The 20301-nt window shown below is 41.4% G+C and overlaps 1 protein-coding gene across 13 annotated transcripts in view; it reads right to left on the reverse strand.

The window, feature by feature from the left end:
• Nucleotides 1-350: 350 nt before the first annotated feature.
• The window catches only part of ERC1 (ELKS/RAB6-interacting/CAST family member 1), a 276731-nt gene continuing 256780 nt past the window's right edge, over nt 351-20301 (reverse strand). For 9 of the 13 annotated variants that reach the window (XM_071422212.1, XM_071422219.1, XM_071422217.1 and 6 more), the window contains 2 exons: nt 18714-18902; nt 351-7132 (listed from right to left, as the gene is read on the reverse strand). In XM_071422212.1, coding sequence (XP_071278313.1) covers nt 6995-7132; nt 18714-18902 — 327 coding nt within the window. In that variant the 3' untranslated portion in view covers nt 351-6994. Of the gene's footprint in view, nt 7133-18713; nt 18903-20301 lie in introns of those variants that run through there. The other 4 variants (XM_071422221.1, XM_071422222.1, XM_071422220.1 and 1 more) reach the window with 1 other exon arrangement.

Consider the following 20301-nt stretch of genomic DNA (forward strand, 5'->3'; position numbering starts at 1 on the left):
AACAGTTAAGTCACTGACTTGGGAAACAGGCAGGAGAGACAAAGGGGACAGCTGACTGTAACAGCAGCTATTTTATCTCCACTCACCTGACCTGTGAGGTTATCTGGGACACCCCTGGGATTGCCAGTTGCTCACCTTCACCTTGTAGGCAGCCCCAGCTGTGTCCATGAGCATTCCCAGGCACGTTGTGCAGCCAAACCCCAGCAGGTTTGTCCCACTGCTGCAGGTGGGCAACAACTGGGACCTCAAGCCTGGTGTCAGGGAACAGCCCTGCAGCCTACCTGCCCTCCCATCCTGGGCACTCAGGAGAGGACACCAAGCAACACACACTGAAATAAAGACAGGGCGCGGAATTTTTAAATAATTTTATAATTTCCTGATGAACTTAGTCTGTGAATAAAAAAAGAAGAAAAAAAATGAACAAAGTGTTTATATTATCAAGGCAAAGTTGAATATAACACATTTTCTTTGCAATTTCATTATCCTGTCAGTAACATGACTCCAGCAATAAAACACATACGAGTTGAAGGCAGCGTGCGCGCTTTGCATCACGGACACCAATGTCTCCCGCTGCTGTCACTTCCAAAAGGAATTCAAGCACACTAGATCCCATCCCTAAAGCCTGCCTCCCCCTCCACTAAAGTGCAACACGTCTCTCCCAAAGCAAATGAGGGATCTGTGTCTGTGGAGTGGATGGGGCATCCCACAGAATTCGACTCCACAGATGATTTGTGACCTTGGTGTGCAGCTCTCCTCATTTGCTGCCTCGGAAGGAAACGGCAATATACTGTTCTAGTGGGCTTGGAGCAGCATGTTGGGCTAGCACAGAAGTTACTCCCCTGTTTGTGGTCCCATTGGATTCGTCCTCCTCCAGCATCTGGACAAATAAAAAGGCATCTTACACTAAAGCCTCCCCAGTTATACTGTAATGAGTGTGTAGTGAGGGGCCAAACGCAGCCACCCCTGGGCAGGGAGGGAAGGAGGACTTGGCCTTGTCCACAGAGAGCTGGGAAGATGGGGCAGAAATAAGGAACAATGTCTACTTTTAAAATTTGGCCTCAAATTTGATTTTTAAGATAAGCACATTTTATAACAAATAAGAGTATACATGACCAATAGATCCATTTTTTGCCAGTTTCCAAGTGAAAGAAACCAGTGTTTTGAACAAAAAGCCTTACCAAAGCACCAAGAGCCTAATGGGAAATACCTACTTAACAGCAAATAACACTGACTTGATTTTCAAGATCGGAACTAAGCTTGCAAAATGGGGACAAACAGCATATGGTTAAGTTGGATAATAAAAATACATTCACTTAATGAAATTCTTTACCTGTGTTCATAGGTAAAGTGATCTGTCAGGGTTTTTTCTGTTAACCTTACACACCAGTTTAGTCTCATGTTGTTCCTTTCAAGCAATGCAAGTCTGTGATGCAACCAGAGCAGAAAGTGGCTGCTGGTCCTTTCCTGCCCCATAACGCGCTTGGGTACGTGACCAACACCAGAGGCAAGGAAATACAACTTTGATAATGAACCTACACACAACTACCTGCACTACCTGATCTGGACTTGCTCACGTCCCTGGCATCAAGGGGTGGGATGGAGAAAACAGAAAATTTGGCCAAAGCTTTTGGCCCATTCACATCAGTGGTTCCCATCTTAGGGGACACCTGGTGTTGATGACTGTTATCAGAAAAGACTGACTTCCAAAATACTGTTTCATTCTGCCCATTTCTGTCTTACACACGTACAGTATAAACCTGGGAAAGCAGGAACTTATACAGGGTTTGTAACATTTCCTAAGAGGCCAAGCTGCCTTGGACCTCAAAAGCCTGTGAAAGGCAACTGGTTATAATTATAAGCCCACATATCCTTTTCCGTACAATCCCGAGAGGAGGAGTCATGGCTTTGTTGCTTCTTTACTTGAATTCCTTTTAATGAAATTTATTTTTATATATTTTTAAAAACACATCTTTTTCAGTTCTACTACTATCTTTTGTTTCAAACCGACAATAGACACACATTGTTGGTAACTGCCCCAGCCTTAGGACCACACAGACAATATCGACAAGCAGAAAACAAAACAGGAAAAAAACACCCCTGAAAAAGTCAGGGGAGATACTGATGACAGGGTTACAGCACTCACCACACACACTGGAAAAAGTCAGGATTTCTGAGTTTATGCTTTTGACACTAAAAAGTTTTGAAACAGTTTTTCTCTTTTTTTTTTCTTCGTTTTAAAAATAGTCAGCGGATACAGCCATTTTGTTCAGAAGGATCTGCTGTTGCGTAAGGTTCCTTCCATTTATGTGAAAAAAACAATTAAAAACATCGTTTTGCTTTAAAAAACCCCCTGACACTCCTCTTCCTCACCACACAGATGAGAGGGGTCAGCAGAGTTGGCCTTGCCAGGCACGACGTCCCCAATGCCCCGCGCCCGGCCCTCCTCACGGCTCTGCTGGGGCAGTGTTGGTTTTCCAGAGCCTTCCACGGCCTCTTCAGGTCCCTCTTCCAGTGGGGATGTTGAGCTGAGGAGAAGCTTCCTTTCAGTATCAGATGCCTTGGTTGTACTCTTTCCCTTTAGCATTTCACTGGAATAATTTCAAGGATATACACATTTTTGTATGTAACGACATTTTTGCTTTAAAATGGTCTCAGTGAATGACTCCACATCCTTTGTAAAGACCCCTGCAGTGGCAGCAATTGGCAATTAGTACAGGAGTGGGGACTCAACCCTGTCACCCCTCATCAGATGTAAAAATTTCCCAACAAATTGAGCACTAGCAGCAGAACAGATGGGAATTACAGAGCAAACAAAAAGAGGTGCCCCTTTGGTTCAACAACCAGGGTTATCTCTACAAGATTTATGACATTTATGCTCCCTTGTGCAAATTTCAGAGCCCTGAAGTACCAGGAAGTTTTCCAGAGAAGGCATTTTCCAGCCATGCAACGAGAAACGGCGCACGTGGTTCCGCGCATCACGTTGGACCTTCACCTTCCGTCCCCAGGACTTGGCAAAAACTGGGTATTCCAAAGAGGGTTTGGCATTTTCTGGAGTGAAAGCTGGTTAAAGGCAGTCAACACGAGAGAGAATACTTAGAGAAGCCTAGAGCTTCGTTGGGGAGCATGCCAGGTAATTCTTCTTCCAGTGGCAAACAGTGCTCATGTCCTCACCCTGCAATTCTAGTGTTATGTCCTTGTAGTGTTTTACATGAGGTTGGATTCAGAGGAAAGTATGGACTTGGGCTTGTGGGTATCATGAACAAGTGTGGTTGCAGTGTCAGCTTTTACAGGGTACGTGGGCTTCAGAGGCTTCAGTTATTTTTTAGCCCAAGCCCTGCCAAAATGATCTACTTAATTTTCTACAAACAGCTCCTGAGTCTTTACATCTCTCAGTTTCTCTGCAAATGACAGCTCAGGAGAAAAAAAAGTAATATTAAAGCAGTTAAAACTTTCACAGCTCCTGTAGCAAATGAAACTTCATTCAACAGGAGAAGAAAAAGCAAATTTCCCCAGGGTCCCTGGGAAGGGGCCCTGATTTCCTAGAGCTGCTGCACTGCAGGACCACTGTGGTAGGAAACTGTCTGCATCTGCCTGGCTGCTGACACTTGGGAATAAGATCTTAAAAGAGCAGTGGTGGGTTAGGCAACTGGATGAGCATTGCAGGGTATGCCACATGTGGCCCTTCTCCCATGTGCCTCATATGCAATTCCATGATGGGTTGTGAGAATAAAATCCCTTTGTTGCCTTAAGGCCAATGGTGTGGCACTCCATATGAGTGAAAATAAAAAGCTTTCAGTGGTCACATTCAGCATTAAATTGTGGCCAGCAGTACCTCCCAAACCCCAAAGTTCCTCAAGCTATTCACAGGATCTCTGTTGACACAGGATCAGAGAGGTTACCTGAAATAGTTCAATGGAGATCAAGTTGGATCAAGACTGTTCCTAAATGAGATCTGCTCCCTCCCTGAGTGCACTTCACAGAGGTCTAAGATCAATCTTTAAGATGGGAAGCCTACAAGACCTAGGAGATAACAGCGGTTAACGAGAAAAATCACCAGGGCCCAACAATTTGGATGGAAGGAACAGCAGGTGTGTGGCTGGCAGATAAAGGACCAAATGGCCAGCGTGAAAACCAGCCAGGCTTGACAAATCCTCCCTGGGAAGAGGCCAGGAGATGTGTAAACAGCGAGCTTCACCCGGCTGCTGATGCACAGATCCTGCACACGCTGCCCTGACAGCACCAGGCCTTTGGCTGGGGCACTTGGGGCCACAGAAATGCAGCCACAAGCTGAGTTAGAGATGCTGAAGAAGCAGCAGCACTGCCCTGCGATGTGTGGGCAATGCGGTAAAGCCAGGGAATTGAAATAACAGCCTGAAGTGATCACCCCTCACTCCATCCCCTCCCCCTGCCCCTGCCTCCAGCAGAAACGCTATCAAGGAACATCTCAGTAAGAGGTTTACAAGCAGGAGCCATTTGAACCATCAATAAGGGAAATTCCACAGCTTCTCACAGAGGAAGGATTGTTTTACAGCAGGGAACCAGGGCAGCTGGAGATTTGACCATATAAGTTAATGAGAGAGTCAGGAGGGGCGGCGGTGGCCGATGATGCCGGGCTGATGGCTCTGATGCTTTTACAGGCGGCATTAAATTCCTTGAGTGAGTAATTAGGGGTGATGAGGAAAATGCAAGAGGAAAGATTTCAAAACAACAGCTCCTATCGAATGGTGCTGACTCAAAGAATGGGACCAAAGGGGTGGCTCTGGGATGAGGCAGGGCCCAGCAGTGGTACAGTCACTGTCTGCTGCCCTTCCGGCATTCCCCCCTTCCACACATCCAGGTTCCCATTGCTCCCCTCACACACCACACCAAAAAAAGCTTCAGACACAGGCTGCTATTACAGGAAGAACTAAAGTTAGCTCTCCTGATTTGCAAAGCACTGGTAATTCCAAAAGAATTGGAAAAGGAGTGATTTGCCTCTTCTTTTGAGACTTCTTCCTAGACACCCTGGCTATGAATGCGGCTCCTTCTGCTGAATTATTACAGTAGAATCAATGGGGATGTGATTTATTTTAAATAGAGTCTACAGGTACATAAGGTTGCAGTTTTGCCCAATTTTCACTGCTTGTTTGGGAAAAAATGAAAAGGTACGTCTTCCCTTATTCAAACTTTTGCTGATCTCCTTTGTGATGGAAGCAACTGATCACTTCTAAAGATAAAAACAAGGTGTGAAAGACATACAGGCAGCTGTGCTGTGGATCTGAGAGATGTAAGAAATGCAGCTTTCTTGAAAAGGCCTGGAACATTTTCCTTAGCATAACAGCTTAGTGATTAAGCTCACAATGTAGTAAGCTATATGGAATTAAACTGCAGGCTCTGAATAGGAGGTTTAGTGAGAAGATCTATAATTAGCTATTGACTAGAAAACCAAGATATCTTCCACTGCTGTGTTATTTGGTCTCCTTTTGCTTTCCCCTTGCTCTCTGAGGTAACATGAGCCAGCCAAAGGGAGCAGCTCCTTTAAGGAGCACATGGGGACATGTTACAGGGCTCTGTCCTCCAGATGCCCCCAGACACACATAACCACTGGCAGCCAGGAAAAAACCTGTCTCCCCATTAATGCATAGTCCAAGAATGAACACCCAAGTCCTACTCATAAAATAGGATTTCTGACATTGCTACCAAACTGCAGACAAACTGATCTGGGATTTCAGGTCATGTTACCTATCAGCAGGAGCTGTAACGAGTGTCAAAGGTGGATGGGAATAAAACTAAGGCCTCTCATATACACAGAAGAATTGCACTGGTTTAAGTAAAGCTGTGATTTTACACCTATCTACTCAGCTGGGTGCCAACTCCAGCAGAGATGCTCCTCTTCATAAGGGTTATTGCTCTGAACTCAAACTCATTCCTCCTCAATGTAAGCTAAACCAAAATAAATTAAATTATAATTATAGTAAGAAATATGCTACTCGTTTACCTAACTTAGTTTTAAAATTATACTTTTAAGCTAAGTGATGCAAATTTCTCATTTACAGAATGCTTAAGACTATTCTGACGACAGTCAGTGTTCACAAAGTCATAGCCTGAAAAACTGGACAAACTGTACAAGTTAAAGCTGGGAACTGACCTGTTGACCACACCTGCTCAAAGGGAGAGAGCTCTCTATAAAGTAAGAACATAGGAGACACAGACTTATGATGAGAAACCTCATCTAAAACCCACCAAAAATCAAAATATGAAAACAGTTACCTCAAAAAATGGCCCACCTAGCAATTCAGAGTCAGACCAGTGAACAATAAAATTCCAAGTTAAGTAAACAGAAAGTACCAGTATGCCTACCTTTTCTCCCAGCTGCTAGATGAAATGACTAACAGGAGCAAGGAGGGAAACTTTCCTTTCCTCACTCTGTTATTGAAGAACATAAGATGCATTGAGACAGGCAGCAAGACCTGAGCTAGCTGATGCTGGCCAGCCACGAGCCATGATCAGAGCACACTCAGGTTTGGTTTTAGCACTATGAAATTCAGGCTTTCAGCTTTCATGAAAATAAAAAACAGGAAGGAGGAAAGAAGACAAGAAGGAAAAAGCAATATATTAATGAAAGGTGAGGGCTACTCTTCTGCAACCTCATGGAGAACTAGAGCTGCTTGTGTTCAGTGGATCCCCTCTTCTTTGCTCAGTAGACTTGGAAGAGCTCTGCTTAGCTGTATCCAAAAGTCACCATCAACAAAGTCAATGGGGAACTGGATTCTAAAGTAGAAAGGCAGTGAGAAGATGAATACAAAAACAGCTGATTAATCATAGACTGGAAGAACCTAGAGAGCATGTAGTTTTTAGAAGGGGCTTTTTTTTTTGCTTTGCCTTTGTTTTCTTTGTCAAAGGTGCACCAGAAGTTTCTATTCCATGTTCTTTCACACTGCTCTCCACTCCCATGGCTCCGTGGGCTGCCTGGCCTTGGCCACTGGTGTGCTGCTCCGTGGGCTGGTGGCCAAGGTCACGAGGACTCCTCGAGGGCGTTGACGACCTGCTCCAGGATGTCGGGGCAGTGATCCGCGATCTGCTGCAGGATGGCGTTGGCAAACTCCTGCAGCTCCACGCTCTCCCTCTCCCCCTTCTCCAGCTCCTTGTGCAGCTGCAAGGACACAGAGAAACATGGTCAGCCCCTGCTCTGAAATGAGCTCACTGTGTGACAGCCCTGCCACACCACCACTTTGGGAAGGGAACTAACAGAGGTGATGTGGCATTCACATGTTCTGAAAAATCCCTTCGCCCAGGATTTTTCTCCTGGGAAACTGAGAAGCCTCAGAGAAAAAGGAAAACAACAATTATCTCATTTGCTTCTCCTCTGTTTTGCTCCTTTAAAATGTGTTTGGAGATTGTTTACCAACAGGTGATTGTTTCATTGGATTCTGGTGTGAGCGTTTTCATTCTTTGGCCAATCAGGGCCAAGCTGTGTCGGGACTCTGGAAAGAGTCAAGAGTTTTCATTATTATCTTTTTAGCCTTCTGTAAGTATCCTTTCTGTATTCTTTAGTATAGTTTAGTTTAGTATTCTTTAATATAATATAGTATCATAAAATAATAAATGAGCCTTCTGAGAACATGGAGTCAGATTGATCATTCCTTCCTTCATCTGGGGGAAACACAAATACAATAAGGTGACACGCTGGGCACTTCCAGCACCTGCATCTTCCCTTGGTGGCCCTGTCACCTGGAATGGAATGCTCTCCATCCTCTTTATTTCACTTTTTCATTCTACAGGACCAGGCTTGTCACCTTCCCAGTAAAGACCATGTCCGCATGACTTAACTATACCTGAATTTATTTATATCACTTTTTCATTCTACAGGACCAGGTTTGTCACCTTCCCAGTAAATACGGTGTCCACATGACTTAACTACTCCTGAATACATGTTTCTATGATAAATGTAAGAAAAACTTCCTCTGTAGAATGTTTTTCTGAAGGCAACCATATTGCAGGAGCAATACAACAGCTTGCCAGTCTACTGCTTTAAATAGCTTGACTTTTATTCATGAACAATGGGATGTTTCACAGGTCATTACTTGAGAAATATTCCTGATCTGAAATTCAATAGGAATGTCACATAATTATACAAAATGCACCCAAAGTTAACTAGAATTCTATTTTTCCCAAGGAATTACTACTTTTCAGGAACTCTCTTTCCTAACTCAGAAGATGACTACGCACAATTGCAGTGGAACATACACGATTTTTGTTTACTAACTCTGCATTTCCTGTTGGGTCATTCGTTCTTCAGATCCCTATAATTGGCTCAGAACAGGACACAGAATTTCAAACTTTATATTATTCACTCTGTCTACAGTTTATAAACAGTTTCTCCAACAAGTGGTGTCCCAAACCATGTCACACAACATATGCAAACACAGCTTTTAGCTTTGAGCCTAATGCCATTGCCAGATTTAGGGGCCCTCAGAGTCTTAATAAAGAGCAGGAAACATCTGCCTTCAGTAACCTGCTTGGCTGCCCAGCAACTGATAAAGTCCATGCTGGCCTGTGAACTGTGCAAAATCCCAAGGAAGGCTGTAATTTGTGCAAGCATTATAGGGATTACTGTACTCACAGTGGTCTAAGGACCTCAGAGAACAAGGAGAAGCAGCATCCCTTACTAGGTCAGATGATATGGATAGATAGGCTGGATAAGCTCTCAAGCAGACAGCCCTGCCCTGTGCTATATACCAAAGAAGCTCTTTCAATTTTTTAGAGATAGGATTTTCTTCTAATGAAGTATATTCTCTATGAATATAAGACAACCATATATGTAGCAGGTACATCCACTTAAGATGGATTCTGAAGCTTATTTCCAGCTTCTGAAGCCAAAATTCTTTGTCACTCTGAGCTGCTGTGAGCAACCATCTTATCTTATTTGAACCTTCTTTTAAATTGTGTGGTTTAAAAAAAATTAATATCTGACAGTTCTGTAACATTTCTTATTTCAAAGTGATTAGTATTTTTATTGGAACTCTACTATGTTAATACAAGACATGGAAAGAATGTCAAACTGGCATTTTTCATGCCTGAAGGGATAACTGTTCATCAGTATACAAATTTGTTGATCTGAGTTTGGCACTTGTGTAACACTGCTCAATGCAGGTTTTAAAAAAAGAGAATTATCAGGCAGCAGCACAGCAGGGATCATTTTACCACTTTAAGAGCACGATGAAGTGGCAAAGGTTAGATTTCTACAATTAAAATTCTAATCAGATACAACAGCCTGTCTCTGTTTAGTGATGGTATCAAGCAAAGCACAGCAGATTGTTTCTGCAAGAAACACTGCTTTAAAACAAACAGCCTAAGAATGACTATGGAATAAATAAAAATGCTTTTCAAGAAAGTTACAGTGCAGGCTTCTGTAGACAAAAGTGTGAGAAAGGAAATTAAAAGGGCAAATGTGCTACACTGTTCCCTTTCCTAGGCAGGGTAGCATATAGTAAATTATTGGGGCTTTGCATGCTGAATGTTGGTTTAATGTGTCCTTATGTGCTTTGTTCCTACTGGCTGCTGCACTCACACAACAGCCATAGGAACCCGAGAGGGGCTCCTGCCAAGAATCACAATGCAAAGGCAACCTGATCCTGCTCTGTGGAGTGACATGAGCTGGGAATGGGGAAAAGAGAGGGAAAGGAGCACTCTGGGCTCAGGCAGGGCTCTGGGGGAGAAAGGGGGGGCTCAGCAGTAACCCATAATGGCTCAGGAATGGCAGGCTGTGGATGGCTGATCAGCCTGGTTCCAGCAGCCTGGCAGAGGCATTAGTCAAGAACTTACCATGGATGGAAAGTCCAGTCAGCAAACAGAACTGAGAGAGGCAGAACAAGCAGCCAGGAGTGGTGCTGGATATTAAAAGCCAGGATTCAGGGATTCAGGGACTGCTTCTGAGGCTGGGGTTGCAAGCCTGGTGAGATCCCAGGTGGGCCCAGGTACAGCAACCACCCCACCCCTGGTGCATTCCTGGGAATGCTCTGAGCCTACAACTCTGAGACAGGGTTGCCTTGTGCTTCTTGGGCCAGCACAAAGATTGCATGGTGCCATCCATCAGAAAGATGGGAGGCCATGGAGCTGGGAGAGAGCAAGCAACAGGAGAAACAGCCAGCGTTATCATTCTCCTTATCTGGCACCTGCACGGGTCCTGAGCTCTCAGTCCACAGCAGGAGAACCAGGAGAGGGCAGTGTTAGCAGGGAAAGCAGAGGTCCTGCACCACCACCACCTGCCCAGCCAGCACTCCTCTTCCTGGCCTTTCAGCCAAATCCTCCAGGTGAAGGACAAAGCAATTAAATTAATGAAATATTAAAGCACCTGCAAGAGATTGAACTTCAAAACTGAAAGAGGGTTGGTGGACAAAGGAGAATCCTGCAGGATGTTGTCTTCAGTGGGGCAATACTGCAACATCAGTGAAGTCTCAGTTCCTTGTTCTACTAGTCAACATTTATGTATTTATAAGATGCCTTATAAAATCAAGATAAGCCCAACAAAAGAAGCTGATGCCAAAGCTAATAAATCAAATGCAACCAAACAAAAGCAACCAACTTAACCAGAGGAAGAAAATATTTCCAAGAAGAGAGTTTTTGACCACGAAGAGCCCAAAAGGAGATGGCTCTGAATGCTGAAGGCCAGCAACAATACTTTACAAATTAGCACAGACAGAAAGTCTACACAGCTGGCTGGCAGATGTCTGTGATGAAATGTCTTTGGAAAAATAGCAATGATAGCCTTGAGTTGAGTCTGCTAGCTTCAGAACAGCAAGATTTAATACTGTGATTCCTGCTTCAACAAAGACATCTTGATTGACTCTATGGCTGGTTTGAGCATTTCTAGAGCAGGGATATCATCTCCATTGACGTCACTGCTCTCGGCAGCAGTGGGAGCAGCACGTGCCAGCCCTCCATCCACCCAGGGGAACATCCAGTTCCCAGTGCCATAACTGGATTCACCTGCATGTTTCAAAGTCCAAATTTTAGGGAAGCTTCTCTGAAAGTATTAATATCTGCTCCTGGTTTCCTAGATTTTTCCAGTTCTAGCTCCTGGTTTCCTAGATTTTTTTTCTTGTGACTGCAAGCTGACATGGTGTTATCCTCCCCCTGCCATTTTTTCTATGGAAATAAAGAAATGTGAACAATCCTTTTTTGCTGGCATTTCCAGTTGAGGATATGGGGAGATTCACATTCTTGCCCCAAAGAAACGACCAAAAATGAGAAGGCAAAGCCAGATATGTTTTTTGTCTAGTTGATGACAAGTAAGAATAGACAGTTCAGAAAGGAAAGGACAGCAAGGACTCCAGAAGTGCTTAATAGTATTTATCTTTGGACAGAACAACAGAAATGGCCTTCAACATCTCAGGGGAGAGAAAGCTTGCAGCTAATCTGCAATAGATTCAGACACTTTTCAGCACTGCTGCCTTCCTTCCTGTGTTTAGAGCAAGTCATGATAGGAATAATTTTCCATTTATACTTAAAAAAATCCCTAACAATTCACCATTAATTTAGCTTCTCTGTTCCAAGATATATCAGAACTTATTTAAAGATTAGTAGACATTCAGAGTCACATGAATGATTCATAAGAAGATAACTGCATGGTTAAGAAATAGGATGCTATGGTTATATATGCAAACTGGGTGAACTGTGCTGCTGCTCTGCAGAACCTTCATGGCCTCTGCTTTTCCCATAATGCAAAAAAAGCATAATTAAACTGAGATTCTTTAAAACTTATTTATACTCCCCAGTGTGATTTTTGCCTCATTAACAATCCCACAGAAACACTGATGAAAAAGGGCAAACACAGATAAGCTGGTATCTCATCTTGGACTATGGACAGTAAACCTGAATACAGAATATGAAGAGCTTGTAGAGCAGCACAAAAAGAAAGTTAGTGGAGAACTTCTATAAGGATACAATACTGGGATATAAAATTATGTTTTTCCAAAGTTCAAGTGTTACTGTATCAGGTTATGGTTAGTCTGAAAAATACATTTAGAGCTTAAAGTAACACAAGTAAGCACCAATAAGAGATTACACTGATTTAATCTAAACCTTTGTTTTGTCTTCTGTTAAACTTCACTGGAGCTCAGGTCAATGGTCAAGAGCTTTTGCATCTATCCAGACAAACCAGTGAAAATACATGTGTTTGATGCAGTGAGAGCTAATTACATATAAACCTTTATTTCTCAACCATGTACCCATAAAGGAGCCAAAAGAAAGGGCCATGAGTATGGAAATCCAGTCTGACAAATTTCAGAAACAAAACAAGAAAAATTTTTAATGTAAACCATTAAATATTTTTGCTCTATCTGGAAATTTGGAGTTTATGTTAGCTCTTTCAAAATACTTAAAACATATGCATTTAAAAATTAAAGTAAGATTTCAAATGAAACAGTCTTGTCTTTTTAAAAAATATTTACAATGCACATTGCCCATTTTTATTTGTACATGGAATTACTAATTTTAATTAAAATATATACTATCCATGATTAACTATTCCTAACTTGAAAAGAGATATAAAGCCAAGCAGAATCCACAGCAGGAGCTCATCATCAGGAGATGCTGCACAAAGCTGTCACAAGGACCAGGCTGTCTGAGCAAGGCCCAGAGTAACAGAATTTACTGCTAAGAGAAAAACAAGAGGAGAGGTGAGCTGGCCTTGAGAAAACAAGGGAACAGCTTGGGGTTGTACCTTCTGCTTGTAGGGACTGCTTCTAATGAGACCACTCTCATTTTCTGACACACCACACACACACAAAATGCTGGATGATGTCCTGAAATCAGTGTTTTTCCTTTTATATCTCATTTCAAGTTAGGAGTTATTAATGTTCCTGATTGATAGCATGTATTGTAATTAATATTAGCAATTTCATGGACAAATAAAAATGAGTGATGTCATGGCATTATGGGTAACTTACAGATAACACTTGTGATTTTAACCAGTATTTAAGAACTATGACACTGTTCTCATCCTCACCCAAACCATTAAATACAAAAGTTTAAAATACTTCAAAATATAACAATTTTAGAGAATTCCCATATCCATTGCTTTCTCAACCAGACTCAGGAAATAGATTTGCACATGAAGAAGGATATAAATTGTTGCAATTATTACTTCTAATTTCTAACAGAGACCAGAAGTGGACTGTTTAACTTTAAAATACATTATGCATTCCCATAAGATTACAAATTAAAAATAAATGACATAAATCAAGTGAGGGAAGATAACAAGCTAATAGAAGAGCAGTCAGAGAAGGAAGACAAGGGTAAATTCTGAAGTAACAGTGTAATTTAGAATGACTAAATGTAAATCATAGCAGAGTAATTTCTTTGCAGAAACTAAGCAAGTTGTGTAATTCCTCACAGATGACACAAGAACACAAGCAGAATCTGAACAAAGAAGTACACAGGATGTTTATTAAATAACTATTTGCACTTTAGAGTAAAGTTTATCCCACTCGCAATATTGTTTGTATAACAAATCAAAATATGTGTTGAATATTTTCAGGATTTAACTGAAATTAATCAAATATGCAGTTTTAAAATGAAATTTGACAGCTACAGGTATGAGGTTTGGTGTCCTTTTGTACAGAAGGCTTACCATTGCTCTGTGGAGGCTGAAATGTGAATGAAGTGCAAGGTAAATGTTGCTCCTTGGAAGCAAGCCATGACTCTTTAGCTGATACAGCAGGTTGTGACTGCTACAGTGAAGTGACATTATCACCTTTCTCCTTCCTCTGCTTTGGGCAGCTGAGCAGAAAAGGCATTCCTGAGTTCTTGGGAGAGGATTAGTAAGCAGGAATCCCTAGAAGGTCTGTGCTTTGGCTGAAGCTGGTGCACAGGGAAAGGGAAGAAAACCTTTCTGCACAACAAAGGCTCTTGGATGATCATTAAGATTTTCCAGAAGTGCCTTTCTCTGTAACTCGCAGCAAAGCAGCCACAGGTGCAGCACTTGGTAGTGGGGTGAGACCAGCTCCCACAGCAGGTGAGTTCTGAGAGAGCCTCTGGTGGAAATGTACCTGCCCAGCTCTCCCAGACTGCTGCTGATGCCCAGGTCACAATGGAAACGCTGCCAGAAACACCTCTGGAGGAGGACAGATGGACTGTGCAGGGAACAAACTGGTGCTTAAGGGTCAGCAGAAACTGAGGAAGCCAGGACATGCTGGACATGGCTGGAAAGAGCCTCTGATGGCAGGGAGCCAGGGGGAAAAACGCCTCCTACTCCTAGGGTTAAGAAAATAATTTTAATTCTATAGATCTTCTGTTGGAAGAAATATTTTTTCCAAATATCAGTGTAGGACCTATTGAAAATAAGAAATTCTCTGTCATACTAGGTTCTGCACATTTACAGCTGGATTTGAGGTGCTAAGAAACATTGCTGATAGTCCTTAAGCTATTAACAAACCTAATACTGCTGCCTACTTCTCATATCTGGTTGCTCTGGTTTTTCTGGCTCATTTTTCTTTCTCACACTGCTGCCTCTCAAGCCCAGTGCAGTGCACCACCTCTGACACACTGAAGTGAGGACTTTCAGCAAATTCCAGTTTCTACTCCATTCTTTTTCTACTCCATTTTTTTCTACTAAATTCTTTTTTTTTGTACAGATAAGAGCAAAATAAAACCTAAACTATAAATAAAAGTGTGGACCATATAATTATGTTCTTAATGCCTTTTCCTTTCATAAAGGACTAAAATCCTACACTTATAGGCAGCTATCTGAAATGTGAAACAGAGCAGTCATTCTACAGAGCTCAAGGATATTAATGTAATGATACCTCTAGGACAAAGTGAAAGAAAATATGGTATTTAATAGAAATTGCTAGGATAATGCAATTATCTATAATGAATGAAAGGAATTTTTATTTCTGAGTGTCAAGACTTTGAACATTCCTCTTTCCTTCTGGTAACTTCGGGTTTTTAGTAAGAAAAGTCACACAGGACATGAACTGGTTGAAGGATGTTAGTTCCAGAAACAGTCTGAGTGCTAGAGCAAAAAGAGCAGAGGCCTGCTCTTTGTGAATTTTCAGATATGCTTCTGTTGGCTTCCTGCAATTTCACTGCTTTCTCCAAATTTTTGAATCAAAATTCAGATTATTAGGGGACATTGGGTCAGAACTGACTCAAAGGGACATTTTCCACCACAGGAATAATTTAATGACATGGTTCTGAGTTCTATAGATCCTTTACTGTCCACAACTTAGTCTAATATATTATTTAAGATTAAGTTTTGAGACACCATATACTCATAAGTACTGGCTTCAATTCTTCATTACTAATAGACCAAAATTTTACTACAATAAGTCAGCCTACACAAGATCTTTGAGAAAATGCCAACAAAGAATGATATAGTATCTTGGCCCCACAGCTTGATTACAATCAATCTTCCCCAGGGATATGGTCACAGCCCCAAGCCTGACAGAGTTCAAGAAGTGTTTGGATAATGCTCAGGCACCTGCTGTGATTCCTGGGAATGTCTTATGCAGTGATAAGAGCTGGATTCAATGATCCTTGTGGGTCCTTTCCAACTCAGCATATGCTGTAATCAGCTGAAGTCACTAAGGACTACCACTGAACTTAATGGTAGTGTTGAGACACTATTATGGATAAGAGGCACCAATTATCAGTCAAACTTTGAGACTACAAAATTATTTATGTGGCAACAAATTCCCCTTAGATCCACGGTGTTGATGCTGGCAGATACTTTTCCAACAACTACTTGTACATTAGTCACTGTGGGTGCACTAGAAGAGTGAGAAGGTTAAATCTACTTCAAATACCCATTGTATCTACCAAAAGAAGCCACAGAAAACTCCTGCTTTTTGCACCTGAACCTCCCCAGCAGGGATGAAAGATCTACCAAGTATATTGGTTATGCTGAAACATAGCAAACCAACCTTTGCCAACAGAAGTTGCTGCAGAGGGAAATAACAGCTCCAAAAGTAGCAGTATGAAAATGAATTCTTAAGTATTTATATAAAAAACTCAAAGCAACCAAACCAAACTAGGTAATCTCATTGGTGAGAAGTGGATACGTTGCCATCATGCTTAAATATTATTGGTGTTGGTTAAATGTATCCTCCCTAATCATGTTAGCACTTCTTAACATTCAAGGGGATTAATTTTTTCCCACTGAGGCTTGTAAAGCATTATCTAGAGAAGATCATATTAGAAGGGACAGGAGTGAATTTAGTGCACTGGATTTGAGGTACTTTATAAAACTCATTAAAATTCCAAAGATGCAAAATGGGTATTCTGTGATGGGCTTCTGCAAATCTGGAGAACTGATTCCCACCCCCCATGGGAATACTTTAAGCACAAAGGAAACTCTGCAGCTAGAAACAGAAAAGCTCCATGGCTTAAATGAAAAGTCTGCTTTGTAAATTGAAATATATCATTAGTTTGTGTTTTGCAACTGAAGCTTCTTAAATACTATCTGAGTGAGTATGGGAAAGCAGAAGAGACAGCTACATTTTATTTTAGCTGACATTATTTATGCTTGGGAATTGTGAATGGAGAAGTAACTTTAAACAACTGTGGTGACAGCAGTGCAGAATCAAGACAATAATGTGAAAGGATAGAAAAAGAATTCTTTTCTCTTTCCAGAACAACTTAGGTAATTCCCTTTTCTCACAATTTCTCACACCGCTTTCTTTACTGTGTAACCCATAAATGCTGCTAATGGACTAACAAAGTTTTAATGGGAAATATTATTTTTGGGCTTACTATTCAGAAGAACTTGACAAAGAAAGCTTCTCCTATTTTCTTTACCCACATCTCTTGATCAATAGCAAATACCACCTGTCCCCACAGATCCTGATTATATATGAAGAGCACCACAGCTGTAATTAATGAGGCAATTTATTTCAGTGATATCCAAACTTTGCCCATATCCTCTCTCATTTTCAGAGGTGCCTCCCATACATGCTACAGGTTTTGTCACCCACTGCTCCATCCCAATCTGACAGAAAAGGTGGTTCAAAATAATATGCCTCATGTTTTGATTTATACCATAGGAGCTGTAAGGCTTTAACAGAGGAGGATGGCATGCATAAAAATGAAGACATTTTAATCCTGCATCAGTGATTACAGAAGCCAGGAGGCTCTGAAGGGAAAAGGAATGTGTCATCCCTATAGAGGTAAATGTAGATATTGAGGGAGGCACACAGCACATGCTGAATCAGTGACAGTATGAAGACAGGTACAGCAAGAGAGCATGACTGTTGTGTACCATCTTGGCCCTGTTACAGGAATATTAATCTCCAGAGGACTGCTCTTTTTGAATTTTCAGACATGCTTTTGTTGGTTTCCTGCAATTTCACTGCTCTCTCCAATTTTTGAATGAAAATTCAGTCTTGATTTGACAGTTCAAGGAAATTAGTTTTAAAATCACCAAGGAAGAAAACCAGAGGTGAAGTGTTCAAGACAGGCTCAATGTATTTCACTGACCCACAAATCCCCTTTTAACTGTATAGGCCTTACACTAGCTTGTGTGCACACTGGATAGAGTTTGGTATAAAACATATGAAAGTGAATAGTTAAAGACTCGGCATTATAATCCAAAGTCAGGGTTAAAAAGACAAAATTTGTCACATTTAGTTCTGGTACAAGTTCCTTGCAGTAGTTTAATTACAAAAAAAAGAGAAAAAAAGGGCATTCAGTAATATAGGACTAGAACAGTAAAGTAAAGAAAATTGAAAAGAGAAATAGGAACGAGTCAGAAAAAAGGTTGTAGGGAATGGTGAATTACAGTCCAGAAACAAGAGATAAAAAACTGCCAATGAAGGGATTAAGGAAGGTAAGACATTATAAGAGCTGGGAGAAAGGAAGACTATTTCAGTAGATGACTTATAACTAGATTGACAGCCTCTTGTGGAGACATCATCTGACAAACTCTTATTAAACTCCTTCAGTTCCGTATTCCAAAACTCCTGGAAATACACAGTTGGGTTCCTGAAGTCACTGTGTGTGTGTATATAAGCATGGGTGTATCACATCCAGTACACTGAGTCCAATCTTGATTCAAGGCAATCCAAACTAGAGTTATCCAGTTCCCATAAAAAGTATCTGAAGAACCATTTCTCAATTTTTTACAAAAATATAGAGCTCAAGTGCATAAATGCCTATTGGGCACCCTTTGTTGTGACCTTCCACAAGAATACTGCTTCATTTTTTCTCAATGTTTTTGGGCACATATTCAAGGTAAGATAAGGTGGGTAAGCAGTAGAAATTACTGGCAGAATAGTCTGTAACAGCAGGTAAGAATACTGCATTCATTTATATAAAGAGACTAATAAAAATGTGTCAATTAAAATATATATGGTTTATATAATTAAAGATTTAAGATCTTGATGACTTGATGACATTGAATTATAGAGAGCAGCTAAAATTTGTTAACAGTTAACATGTTAAAACATGGCAAAAGCGAATATCTTTTGGTATCTTGCAATTTGATTTCCCATGAGTGTGGAAATGCATGGCCCCGAGTACGGACAAAAGAGCATATGAAATTCCATAATGATTAATAATATAATAATAAATGGCAATGATTTAAAAAAATCATTGACTCCTTTTTTCAGCTAAAGAGTTCACCTTCAGCTTTCACCACTCACAACACGGTTTCACCACGTTTTGGTGTGGCACATCAGTAAAGCCTCAAGCAGCAAGTTCAGGCCCTTGTTCAGAGCTGGAGCCCACAAACTCACCTGCTCCTGGGTCATCTTGTGCAGCTCCTTCTCCCAGGCTGCCTGGTCATCATCCAGGTGGTAGGAGGCAGGCGGGGTGAGCCCACGCAGGATCAGGGGGTCGCGCTCGTGGCACAGGGCTGTCAGATGGCCGATGTACAACTTCAACTTGCTGCGGTTCTGGTCAAGTTCTAAGAGGGGCTGAATTATCTGAAATAAGAGAGCAGAGACAGTGAGAACAGCCTGAGACCCCAGCAGTGATGAAGGCAAAGAGCAGCCTCTAAGTTACAATCTTGTCCAGCTTCACAATGGAAGAAGCCTGAACACTCTTTCCCTTGTGCTCCTGGTCCATAATGTACCAACCATCCAGAAAGACACCAAGGACACTGGGGAGAGGGTGCAATGGTGACAGCTGTGTGATTGGACTGGGAAATAATAATGATGATATGGGTGAAAAATGAAACAATATTAAACTGAATGCATTAACTCTACTGATTATCCAACAGTACTTCGGTTTAGCTACTTAAAAAAAAATCTGATAAAAGGTGTCTGTCCACAACTTGTCCAAGAGCAATGTCAATATAGATTTTTAGCTTGTTTTTCCAACAAACATTTCATTGTAAATTAAGTATGCAATAAACATGTTCTAAAGAGAATAGTTTCAAATTATGCCAAAACACAACAATTCTAAGATGATTGCATCTCTACTGTAGAAATTGGACAGAGATAGATCTTTACCAGAAAGTTAAAATTTTATCTTTTATAGTGCTTTAGATAGTTAAGGTATAGTCTTCTATGGTTTTGAAATGGCAATGACTTTTATTAAATAGGCCAGATTCTATACAACAAACTAAAAAACTGAAATCAAAGAACTTTAATAAAGTACTATTTCATTTCATTATACTTTACCCAATCTGAATATAATAATTGTTCCTCAATGCAATCCAAACTAGAGTTATCCAGTTCCCATAAAATGTATCTGAAGAACCATTTCTCATTTTTTTATAAAGATACAGAGTTCAAGTGCATAAATGCCTACTGGGCACCCATTGCTGTGACCTTCCACAAGAATACTGCTTCATTTCTTCTCGATGTTTGTGGGCACATATTCAAAACTGCAGTAATGCAAACCTCTGAGGTTTGCAGCTGATGAAAAATTAGGGAAGAACTGGGCTCAGGGCCTCCTTTCCATAGAATGAGGTGCTGGGCAGGGAGAGCTGGGAAGCCTTGCCAAAGTCCCAGCAACTTCTGTTCATGTTCCCAGGCAGAGGCTGCACCTGCTGTTTGTTAGTGGGCTGGGGATATCTTTTCAATAGGACACCTCTGACCCTGCTAATGAATAAGGAGTGAGATAATCTCTGAGTCGACAAAACAGGGTGCTGGCATTACTTTCAACAAAGACTCTGGCTTCGACCCCTTTTAATAAGGCTGTCAGGGCTCACTTGTTTTGTTTCTAACGCTGTTTTACATGGATTAGTTGCTGTAGAGTGTGAGGATCTGAGAGGCATGGCTAAGCAGCTAACTAATGTCAGGCTCTGTGTCCTGCTGAACTCAGCAGCCCACACCAGCACATCAGGGTGCTGCCACACCCACAGGCAGCCACGGGAGA

The sequence above is a fragment of the Agelaius tricolor genome, unplaced genomic scaffold, assembly GCF_023055355.1.
Source record: "Agelaius tricolor isolate 1412-34295 unplaced genomic scaffold, bAgeTri1.0.p SCAF_3, whole genome shotgun sequence".
Classification (NCBI taxonomy): domain Eukaryota; kingdom Metazoa; phylum Chordata; class Aves; order Passeriformes; family Icteridae; genus Agelaius; species Agelaius tricolor.